The 12,278-nt window shown below is 48.3% G+C and overlaps 1 protein-coding gene across 3 annotated transcripts in view; it reads left to right on the forward strand.

Moving 5' to 3' along the window:
* KCNIP3 (potassium voltage-gated channel interacting protein 3) overlaps nt 1-12,278 on the forward strand; it is an 81,465-nt gene that overhangs the window by 17,747 nt on the left and 51,440 nt on the right. The window contains exon 1 of one of the 3 annotated variants that reach the window (XM_032352811.1): nt 839-1,010. The exons of the other annotated variants lie outside the window; for them this stretch is intronic. Within the exon in view, the coding sequence (XP_032208702.1) occupies nt 854-1,010 (157 nt within the window). The 5' untranslated portion in view covers nt 839-853. Of the gene's footprint in view, nt 1-838; nt 1,011-12,278 lie in introns of those variants that run through there. 3 annotated transcript variants of the gene reach the window in all.

The raw sequence follows: 12,278 nt of genomic DNA on the forward strand, positions 1-12,278 counted from the left end.
GTAGGGGGTGGAGGGGATGGCCAGAAGTTTCTGCTCCAGTCCTCCCATTGTTTTCCTCCACCCTCCTCATCAGAGCGACCTCTTTTCCTCTCCCCATTCTCTGCTCTATAGAGACACCAACAGTGCTGTGATTTGGTGTCAGTGAGCAGAGACTAGTGGTCAAGAAGTAGCCAAAGGTCAGGACCCTACCCATCCCCCAGCTCTACGCAGGGCCCCTGGCTACTGCGCATCCCAGGCAGAAGGCTGGGTGGGAGCAGGCTGCTCCTTTTCTGGCCACGGAGAAACCCTGGGTCATGGGTGAGGCCCACTGCAGTGAGATCACACTCTCACCCGAATATCACACCAGCGGCACCTCCTCTATTGGTGCTGGGAGCTCCGGAGCAATGCCCATCTCCCCCACCCCCTTCCCAGTCCAGGAAGCTGCAGCAGCCCTTCCGCCTCCAGAAGAGTGAGCTCCAGGGTCCTGGGGAGCCAGAGCAGGCACAAGGTGAAGGGGCTGGCCTGAGGGTAGGAGTAAGGGCTGCTTGAGGACGTCCACCCTGGCAAGGGGCTGGCCATCTCCTGGATGCTCTGGGCTGAGGGCTGGGTGGCAGGTGGTCCTGGGGAAGGCTGAGAGAACAGGAGGCAGAGACGGAGGAAGAGGGAAGTGCAGGTCAGAGAGGCCGAGACCCTGAGGGTCAGGGTTAAGATCAAGAGGAGAGACAGGCCGGAGAGTGGGGAGAGAGAATTCCAGAAGGAAGGCTCTGAGTGTCAGGTTGGGGAGAGGCAGGCAGAGGAAGGACGGAGCAGGCTGGGGGTGGCCTGCACTGTGGCTGGTCAGGCCGAGCTGAGGGCAGGAGCTAGGGCCCCCAGGATGGGGCCCGGCCCAGGGGTGGCGGGGCGTGGGGAGACCCCAGGCCCAGCCCGGGGGGCTGCTCTGAGGCTTCAGGAATGCCACCACGGCTGCAAGAAGCACCTGGGAGACATCATCAGCTTCTTCTTCCGCTTCATCTCTGGGAACCTGGCTCGAGGTGAGGGCTGCTTTGACAGGACTGGTCAAGGGAGCAGAAGAAGCAGGTTTGGGACTCAGGACTGCTGAGCCTGCCTTGTAGGGGGTTGGGGCAATTAGAGGGGGTGGGAACCCCAAGAGCAGAACTGGAAGGAACCCCCTGGCTCAGGGCCCTGCCCTTCGACCGCAGGCAGTGAGTGCCAAGCTGGGCTCCCACACTCTTGGGCTTGAGGAGGGAGCAGATGTGGGAGGGGGCTTCCTTCTCCCGGAGCACAGACTTGGGCTCATCTAGGAGCAGGAGGCCCCAGGGCCAGCCCACCTGTCTTGCCCACACTGACCCCAGTGCCCTGGCCTCTCCCCTTCCCAGAGTCCCTTTCTCGTTCCCCCAAATAGAGGTGTGACTTCTGCAGTGAGGATGAAAGAAATTGCTTGATCAGTAACAGCCATCTTTTAAAATCTATACAACCAACCAACCTGGAATTTTGGGCAGGGACACCATGGGGCCGTCAGGCTCAGGCCTGGGGAGGAGCCCCATGTGGGAATGACAGCAGAACAGGCCAGGTCCCGCTTCTGCTCTGTCTCCTTTGCCCCTCACCAGGATGGGTGTTCTGGGGCCAAGCAGGACCAAGACCCCGCATCAGCCGTGGGGACTGGGAGGCCAGCACAAGGAGAGGGTCTCCTGTGTGTGTCAGGAGCTCTAGACACTGAAAGGAGAGACCCTCAACAGCTTGGGGCTTCTGGTCCTTTTGTCTTTCCCTGTTATTAGAAGGATATGAGGGGAATTTGGCTGAAGTAATCCCATGATTCTCTAAAGAGATATCAAATGAAATCCCTGACACATAAATATGAATCAGTGTAGACATGTGATGTATTGGTTTTTTAGCCAAAGATAAAAAATGCTTCTGTTGCCCAAAGATGCTCATAGACCCTGAGGGACGATGTGCCCACACTGAGTGGGGCTGGGCTGAAAAGCCAGGTCTGTTGTCCCCTCTCTGGGGGTACGGGCCTTGTCCCCTGCTCTGATTCCCTGCTCTGACCCACCCGAGAGCCGGGCACAAAGCCTGGTACGCCAAATCCTTGTCAAATTAATGAATAATACTTTAAGAAGAATAAAAACACAAAACTGAGCATATAACCAATCCTATCAATCATCTCAAAATCGGTCAGATAATAATGATTTCAAATACTGAAAAGCAGTAATAGATACCTAATCATAAGACAGGATTCTGATATAAGGAAGGTTTGCAGAGGGAGATCAGATGGAGATCTGAGTCTAAAGCAGGGGTGGTGACCTCAGGGGCCTTTAAGGGAGGGGGACCCAGTGTGGCTGCCAGAAGTGGGGGCCCAGGCTCACAAGCCAGCTTTTCAAAGGCAGTGGAAGCTCTCTCTCTGCTCGTGATGCCCCTTACCCTTGCCTCCCAGCTGCTGACCTTCCCCACCTGAGACAGCCATTGTGGGGGCGGGGGGGATGGAACTTTGCAGACTGTGGGCCACTCCTCAGGGAGGGGAGACACCTGGGGGTTAGGCTTAGTGGTGGAGGGATGAGCCTGGAGTTACCAAGCCTCCGGCATGTCCCCACGTGCTGCTTCTACTAGTTGCTCCTGCGTGTTCCTGCTGCCTGGTGATCAGGACTGCCTCTCCTGCCCCTGCTCGGCCTGGGCTCTTCATCTGTCCCAGGGGGATGGATATGTGTCATGGTGCCTGCTCCACGGAGCGCCTAGAGAGTCAGCAAGACCCCTCGCTTACTGAGTTTCCCTGAATGGGAGTCTTTATCGTCCAGTAATCTCATGCCCCTTTTTCAAGCCTTTTTACATGCTTGATGGGCTCGCAGACTCATGGGAGCTTTTTCTCACTACCTCTGGGTGTCTCTGTGTCTCCGTCTGTCTTGCAAGGAGGAAGGAGGCTGCGGGTCTGTGTCACCTAAGGGTGCAACCTGCCTCCCTCAGCTTCAGTTTCCTCACCTGACAAAAAACAAACAAACAGAAAAGGACAAAGACTTGACCTTGCTGGCCTACTTGTGAGCTCCTTCCAGCTCTAGATGCTGGTTCTGGGCGTCACGGTAAGTGGGGGGTGCAGGGAGCAAGGAGCCGGAGAGCAGGCTGGTGTCTGCTCTCAGACCAAGAGACATGATGCTTGAACACAATGGCTGGACGTTCACATGTGGGACAAGCCGGGGGAGGGGTAATTCCTTGTCACCTCTGACTTTTCCCGTCTTCGCTGCGGGATTGCTCTTCCCTGTCCTTGGGGGAATTCTGTGCAGGTCCTGTGGGTGTCTTTCAGGGGTTCAGGCATCTTCAGGGAATCCTGCCTGGCCCAGATCAGAGTTCTAGACCCTCATCCACTTCAGGATCTCCCTCCGGCTGGCTTGTCTCAGGCCAGAGTGTGGGCAAGGTCCTAGGCGTCTCCACTCCTTGTCCCTTGTTCACCTTGCTTCCCACCTGGTTCTGGTGGCCAGGCCAATGCCAGTTCCCTTCCTTTGCTCACGATGCCCCTTGACCCCATCTCCCAACTGTTGAGACTCCCCCTCTCCAGGCAGCACGAGGAGGAACAGTGAAGGTGGATTCCCCCAGCTCTCTTCCGCAGGGTCTGAGGGGCTCTGGGGAAATGCATCCTCTGCCTCCAAGACCATCACCCGGTGGGTGTCCAGTTTCCACCCCTCACCCTGGCTGTCTTGGCCATTGTAACCATGGCCTTCACCTGACCTCCTCCCAGTGTGGGTCAGACCCACCTGGCCCCAGACACAGGCCCAGACCCCAAAGGCTTCCTAGAAGGACCTCAGTTGGACAGAGGACTAGAGCCCCTTGGTATAGGAGGAGGGAAGACAAGTGCACCAACCAACCTTTCCAAAGATGTTCCCTTTCTCCGCCTCACCAACCTTTTCCTTCTCTGCCCCCTGGCGGGGTGAGGAAGGATAAGTCACAAGACCGGTTTCCTAGGCCCTTTGTATGACCTCCAGAGCTGGTCTCTACTGCTGGGCCAAAACCACATTTAACACCTGGATGTGAGACACGGAGTCCACATCAAGACGGGGGAGAGCCTTGTCTTCTGAGCCCCCAGCCCCACCAGGCAGCAGGCCTCCACGCCCCCAGGGCTTCCAGGGACACCGCATGGGGCAGAGGTGGGGAAGGGCCAGGAGCCAGGGAAGAGGGCTGGAGATTGAGATTGAGGCCGCAAAGCCTGGAGGTTCCAGACAAAGCTGGGCACAGCTGGCTTGCATTGTCAAGGCATCATTCTCTGTGTGTTAAAAATATCATTCTTCCACAAATAGACAGTGAGTGTGTGTCAAGGTCCTATTGAAGTACTTAATAAGGAAACCAGCAGAATGACAAAGCTGATTCAAAAGAGAAAGAAACACAGGGAATTTTAGAGCGGGTGGAAATAAAAGGGACACAGAGCTATGACCTCTCAGTTAGACTGAAACGAAGAAAGATCCAGGGCAGTCAGACAGCCACCTGCAGGGCTATCTTCTCTGCCAAAGAAAAGAGGAAATCATGGCCTCTTAACAGTTTTATAGGCTTGCGAAATGTCTGGGACCTCATCCCTGTACATCCCACTTCTGCTCCCCTGGAGAGTCCGAGGCTCTGGGCAGGCATTGGACAATGCCCTAGCGGGACTGAGAGGCTGGGCAATACCCAGCTGGCTTTGTCCCTACACTTTTTGAACAGAAGACCATCTCTGGCACTCCCAGCTGGTAAAAGGGTAAACTGAGGCACGTTAAGAATTTCAAGTTTATTTAAGCACACATCAATTCAAACAGGGCAGCGCCCACCCAAAAGTGGTGAGGACCGCTCCACAGACAGGAGCTAGGGGAAGGGTCTTATAAGGAAGGTGCCAAAGCAAAGCAAGGAAATATTTGATTGGCGGTGGCTGATGTGGTTGCCTTATTTGGGAAAGCCTGGTTGGCTGCTTGTGATGGTTTGTTCTTAAATTTCCTGGGGTTTGGGCTCGGTTGCATAGAGCCAAGGCATTAGAGCCATCACAGTCCAGTGGGCTCCTTGTTTCTTCTCTTAAACAATCCCCCGCCTTCCGATCATCTTTCATACGTGAGGGATTAACCGGACACTTGTTATTACGGCCACTCTCCGTCACCCTCAGGGTCAAGTTCTGATCTTGTCGGGAATCACCGATTATGATGTCAGGCTACGGAAGGATTGCTTTTGCTGTTCATCTCATCGTTCATCTTGTTTCTGCTCGTCCGAGCATGGTGAGACCATCTGATGTACTTCTGACGCTTGTGAGCATCTATTTCAGACCCTGGAGAGAACACGGTGCACCAGGGAGATCACCGCGATGACTCTCAGGAGGATGATAATGACAAAAGATTGAAGTGTGCTCCTTCCCCAGGGCACCCATGAGCCCAACCAGTTGGTGTCCAGTAAATCAAAGAACGTGTCTGAAGAGGCATCAACCTACTTAGCTAAGTGGCTTGTTGGTTAATTTCTCGTATGTGAATTTCTGCTGTACCAGTGGCCTTATCCAGGTACAGCAGGAGGTAAATGCTATGGCAGACTCCTCCTTGCTCAGGCAACAAGTAATCCAGAGCAATTTTATTATCTAAAACCAATTTATCAGCTTAAAATAATGGCTGTGCCCAAGAGGCATTTTGGGGGGTGGATATTTCGCTACCCTTTATACCCTGCCTTTGAAACCCCTCCAAGAAGTTTCACAATCTAGGATTTGAGCTGGTAGGTTGTGCCATCCCACTGAACACGTCCCTTAGCCCCGAGAATTGGTCACCTAAGTAAAATAGCTGTGTCTTACTTCAGGTGGCAGTACCCAGAGGGGTTCCCGAACCTAGGCCTAAATGGTGCAAGCAATCAGGTATTTAATAAAAGCATTTCCATGGAAACAAAAGGAAAGCCAAGGTTAATGGTTAGAGCAGACTATAAATGGGTTTCTGAGCCCAGAGGGAAGCCAGTCAAGAAGATGTCTCCATGTTGGCCTCCTAGAGGTAGGGCTTAAAGCCACTTTTATAGTTTGGATGTCTCTGGTGGTGTCAGGGGTATTTCGGAGAACTTTCTGAGTGACAGGCACAAAGCTTATCCACCCATGAGTCCTTATGGTGATTTCTCTAAAGTTTATTATCTATTTGTCTGGAAGTAGTTGGCAGGGCTTTGGGAAAAGGAAAGTGTTTGTTCTTAATGAGTCCAAGTCAGAGGAAGAAAATTAGAAACGTTAGTTTGGAAAGCTGTAGCCAGATATCAGGGAAAAACTGGAAGAATTTAGGATTCAAGCCAGTTTACAGGTAGAAAACAAACCTCCAAGACAATGAATGGGACTGGAATCTAATAGCCACAAGGGTTTGTGATAGTTTTCTACAGAAATTATAATTTTACAGAAACTACATTTGCAGAAACAAAATTTCTTTCTCTACAATTACCCCAATTTCTAGCAAAGATAATAAGATAAATGTATTTGCAGAGTAAGTTGTCTCATTAAACCTGGCCTGGTTATTTATATAAGAATGCCAAGAACAGTGATTTTAAGTATATCCTTAAGTATAATATTCCAGGTAAAGTTTGGTCATATCTAAGGGGCTTTAGTGGATCTATGAAGTCATTCCTGTTTCATTAGATTTTTTTTTAAAGCCTCTGTAGTCTAAGAAGTCAAGCCAAAGACTTGCCCAATTGTGCCCTATTACAAGGAGAAGAGATTCTTACTGAACTTACATTGTCATAAAAAATAAGACTAGCCAATAAGAGTTTCTGGATTTTGGAGAGATCAGGCAGAGAGGAAGAAAAGATAATGTATTATTATTATTATATGTTATCATGTATCACATATAATAATATTCATTTTTGTTTACAAAAGAATACTTAACCAAATTGCTGTGTTATAGATAACTTTAAAAAAAAATAAAGGAAAAGAAGCATTTTTTAAATCCAGAAAACAAAACGCTGAAGACCCAGCCATGCTTCAGAGTAATAAAACTTATAATTATCCTCACCAATCCATGCAGTCCCACGTCATTAATTATTTTTTAGAGACTTATTTATTTATTTTAGAGAGAGAGAGCAGGGGGAGGGGGAGAGGGAAAGAATCTCAAGCAGACACCGCCCACCCCCAAGCTGAGCACGGAGGCTGACTAGGGGCTTGATCCCATGACGGAGACCATGACCTGAGCCAAAACCAAGAGTCCGGGTGGATGCTTAATGACTGAGCCACCCAGGTGCCCCTCGTGTCAAGAGTTCTTGACCCTCAGGTTTCCCATAGAGTTTCATGGTGTCATCTTACAGTTATCAGAAATCTCTCCCTGTCCAAATTCTTTTCCTGAATCTCTTTGAAGAGGAAGGCTTTCTGCAAACACAGTAAAGGAAAACAATAACTATGTATAAATATCAGAAGATGTAAAAATGGCCACGGATTAAGATCCGATGACCGTTCATTATCATACAGTTAACAAGGGTTTTTGTTATGTTGGTGACATCCTTTTTTTTTTTTTTAAGATTTTATTTATTTATTTGACAGAGAGAGAGATCACAAATGGGCAGAGAGGCAGGCAGAGAGAAAGGGGAAAGCAGGCTTCCCGCTGAGCAGAGAGCCTGATGGAGGGTTCCATCCCAGGACCCTGAGACCATGACCTGATCTGAAGGCAGAGGCTTAACCCTCTGAGCCATCCAGGCACCCCAACATCCATTTTAAGATAATTACCAGAATTACGATTGATAACATGATACCAGGACATATGAGATGTCTAGGAATTTCATAGAACTTCTGGAACACTCAACATCAATAACACGTATCCGTACAAATATAACTTAGAGAAGGGTTAGCATCATTCTTATTTGACAATTCTTTCCATGTAATTTAATGTATCAAAGAAGCTTTAGTGAGCTTTATGGCTCTTTTATAAGGAGCGAGAACTAATCTGCTGAGATGTTCCAGAGCCCTCAGGAGAATTCCAAGGTAGTTTAAGACCAAAAAGACTTCACTTAGAATTTGATTATGGGAAGTTTATACAAAATATCAAAAGGTTTGAACAGTTGATTAAATATGATCTTGGTAATCTAGTCAACCAAAGTGATAAAGACTTCTAAGGCAAACAAGGTTTTAAACAAAAACAAAAACAAAAAACAGACGCACAAAACCTTAGCTTTTTTTTCTTTTTAATTGTGATGTTAGTCACCATACAGTACATCATTAGTTTTGGATGCAGTGTTCCACGATTCCTTGTTTGCGTACAACACCCAGTGCTCCATGCAGTCCGTGCCCTCCTTAATACCCAGCACCCGGCTCACCCATCCCCCACCCCCTTTCCTTCTAAAACCTTCCACTTTGTTTCCCGGAGTCCGTAGTCTCTCATGGTTCGTCTCCCACTCTGATTCCTTCCCCTTCATTTTTCCTGTTGCCTCATGTCTTCCCTGCTATACCTTATGTTCCACAAGTAAGTGAAACAACAAACCTCAACTCTTTTAATAGAAAACACTCCCTTCTCCCAATTGATCAAAAACCTAGTAAAAAAAAAAAAAACATGAAACACAAGAAATTGCTTCGGTAAAACACAATCTTTGCTTTCCAGGTGGATTATCCGAAGATGAAGGAAAACCTTTCATAGTCTCTGATCAAGCGCAGCCCAACCATCCAAGAATACTTTGTTCTTTTAACAAATGAAAGGGAATTACATTTTATTTTTGCCTAGGTATACTATTGATAGTAGAGCTTATTTTTAAAAACCCTTCTTAGGGGCATCTGGGTGGCTCATTCTGTTAAGTGGCTGCCTTCGGCTTGGGTCCTGATCTCAGGGTCCCCCATATTGGGCTCCCTGCTTGCTGGGGAGCCTGCTTCTCCCTCTCTCTGCCACTCCCCCTGCTTGTGCTCTCTCTCTCTCTCTCTCTCTGTTAAATAAATAAATAAAATCTTTAAAAAAAATAATAAAACCCTTCGATAAAATCCCTTCAGTCTTAGCCAGCTCGATCACATGAGATTTTCCCCTCTCTCTCCTCTGACTTCCCATATTCCATTTAGTTTTTGCCCTTTATTCTCTTCGTTCTCATTCTGAAACAACCAGTACTGTTCCGTAGGGCAAAATAACTCCATTTTCCTTTAACAAAAATGCATTTCCTTATTTTATGTCTTTTCTTACTGAAAATACCTCCTACTCTCCTTGTGCGCAGAGTTGTCTCTCTCATTATTTCTAGCGGTTTTGATTACATATATCAGTTAGATTTTTTAACCCTTGGAAACCCTGATTTCTACGGACACTAAGGAGTGCACAGTTGTGGACTGTTACACCAGCGTTCTATAGATTGGCAAACTTACTAATACGTTTCATAATTTCTAGGAGCATACTCTTCCTCGTAGGAAATTTTTCCACATGGCACAAAACAGAAGTCTCTTTAGTTGGTCTGTATTAAGAAGCTGAAGTCAGGGGTGCCTGAGTGGCTCGGTCAGTTAATCAGCTGCCTTTGGCTCAGGTCATGATCCCAGGGTCCTGGGATCGAGCCCCTCATCAGGCTCCCAGCTCAAGGAGCTCCCTGCTCCCTCCCTCTAATATCACTACCCCTGCTCGGGCTTTCTTTCTTTCCCTCTGTGTCAGATAAATAAATAAAATCTTTAAAAAACCAGCAAAGATAGATAAACCTAGGTTCAGTCATGAATGCTCAGTATTTTATCTTATTTGGAAACTGTTGGGAAAGGCAGTCTGACGCTCCACAGTCTTGGACGGCTACTCCACCCCCTAAGAGAGGGCCTCAGGTCCGGAACACTTCCTTCTTCCTTACCAAGAGGTAAAAAGCTCACACAGCCTTCATTGGGCTTATCCCCTTTTGTGATCATAGCCCTCCTTGTTTACCTTCCTGAGTATTCTTTTGTCTCTGCTTGTAGTGGCTGCAGCATGGGGTACACGGACAAGCCAGTGTTCTACCTGTCCTCTGCAGGGAAGGGCAAGGTTTGTCCATTGCAGCAGGAGAGGGGTGGTCCCAGGTCAGGTGCCCTGCGTCAACCACCAGGAGACACCTGCTAGCCAGGGGGGCTGAAGCCTACTCTGGAAGCCGATCTTGCTCTGTCTCTCCTCAATGTAAGTGAAGTGTTGTTCCATCCAATGCTTGGCTGATGTTTGTTTTCACCGGCAACTCTGATGCTACAGTGCCATGGACAGAAGGGTTTAGAGCCCTCTAAGCGGGACTGGTAACCGGTGCTCTATGCACTCCTTTTGGGGGGGGTGGTAAAAAGGGTAGGTGGGCTTTGAAGTGCTCGCTTCGGCAGCACATATACTAAAATTGAATTGCTTCAAGAGCTGCATTTCTGTTCTTATAAATTTGTAAGACAAATTGGATTGCAGTCTGAAGGCTGTCAAGGGGATGGACCTAGCCAGCAGGCCACATTATGTTCAGTTCTCTTCTTTATATCAGGGAGAAGGTTTCCAGCTAAGATGGAACTCAAAGGATTCCTACATTCTAGTTTTAGAGCTGTCTTTGGAATGTTTTAATACATTGTTTCACAAAGGCTTCAGGACAACAACCTTTCCTTTTAGCTTAGAAGGCCTTTAAAAAGTTCCTGTCAGGTTCTGAATATAGATCTCCAATTTCACCGACTCCTGTCCCTAGAAGTTCTCTTAAAAAATCCTTTCAAATGTCTTATCATCAAGTTCGAGTTGGGACAAAGAGTCAATATTCCTGGCAGTGTTAAGTCTTTAAAAGGGACTCTTTTGATTAACGTAGTCTTAGAAGCTTCTGCATACCAATCAAATATGCATCCCACTGTTTTGGGGGAAATTTAGGACTCTTTATTCTTTAGGGCATTTCGAGATGGATAAGTTTATTTAGGTTAAAAGTTCCCATTGTGGCCATCATGATTCGAGATCATTTTTGGTAAGCTTAACCCACTCGTTCAGACAAATTTGGGTCTGTGCCCATGATTTTCATGCATAGAGTCCTAAATGGAGGAGTCCTAGACTTTCTGGACTTGAAACAACCTGTTTTCTCCCTCCTTCCCTTAAAACAAAATTGTACTTCACTGAGGCCTCACCCTGGGCTCAGTCCTGTTTCAGTCAGACCTGGTCTGGTTTAAGTTGGAGAGCTCATAATGTTTAGGTTGGACCCAGTCTGGTAAAATAAATGCTTAAATGAAGTTGGAGAGCTTGTAATGCAAAAGCTGCAATGCTCAGTTACCTGCGAGGGGCTTGCCCTTGACCATCCTTCAGGCGCAGGGAGAAAGCAGAGAGCACAATGTGCTCAGCAGGTACCGATGCCTCATTGCTTGCAGCTCCCAGGGCCCATCAGGGTCTCCTTTGGATTCCACTTCTGACACCAGAGCTGTTAAAAGGTAAACTGAGGCACACTACAGTTGTCAAGCTTATGTGAGCATACATCGATCTGAATCTGGTCGTCCAAACCAAAGACGGTTGGGACAACTGCACCCATGGGACCTGGGGAGGCAGGGCAAGGGCGTGATTTGATTGACCATAGCTTAACCTATTGCCTTACTCGGGAAAGCCTTGTTGGCTGTTTGTGATTGGTTGTTCTTAAATTTTATTTTCTCAGATTCAAGTTCCTTGGCTCCGGCTTAGGTTTGGGTTTGCTTCCATCGGCTCCCAAGGCCTTGGAGCCATCCCAATCTAATGGCCTTCTTGTTCGAATACTTTCACGTAGATTCACTTGAAGCAAATTGCGTCTAACCTCTCTGTCTCTTCATTTGTAAAAGGATCATAAGAATAACGAGGTCATGAAGGTTGTCCAATGCACATGAAAATCTTGCACCCGTGAGGTGGGCTTTTACCGTCTCCATTTGGCTACCCCATGGGCTCCAGTACTGCTTGGCTGTGTACTGGTGTGTGACTTTGGGCAAGTGATTTGGTCTCTTTGAACCTGTTTGCTCATCCAATGAGCAGGTAGAGTCTGTAAAGGGCTATGACAGGGCTACCCCTTATAGTTTCAATAGCAGTGCTGAGATAATGGGGACTTACTGTGTGACTCATGGCTGGAACCCCTCCCCTGCCCCTTTCTGGGTCTTGGTTTCCTTATCTGGGAAGCAAGAGCTGGAGAGGGCAATTTGCAAGGGCAAGGACCAACTGTAAACCTTGTGATTTCCCCCCAACTCTTGAACCAGACACAGGGACCTTGGAGCTTGGGGTGCATTTTGGGGTCCTGGATTCTGGGCAAGGACTGCCTTTAGAACCACTGCCCCGTCCTGCCTTTTCCTGGCTTTTCCCTAGATGTCCTCTCCCAGTCCTGAAAGACTCTGTGCCCTTCCACCACTCAGAGAGCCTCCCAAACCTCTCCCCAGGGCCTTGCTAAGGAAGTGAAGTTCATTAAAAGCCAACTGTGAGTAGTCTGATGCTCCTTCTTGGGCT

Source organism: Mustela erminea, chromosome 7 (assembly GCF_009829155.1).
Source record: "Mustela erminea isolate mMusErm1 chromosome 7, mMusErm1.Pri, whole genome shotgun sequence".
NCBI classification, from domain to species: Eukaryota; Metazoa; Chordata; class Mammalia; order Carnivora; family Mustelidae; genus Mustela; species Mustela erminea.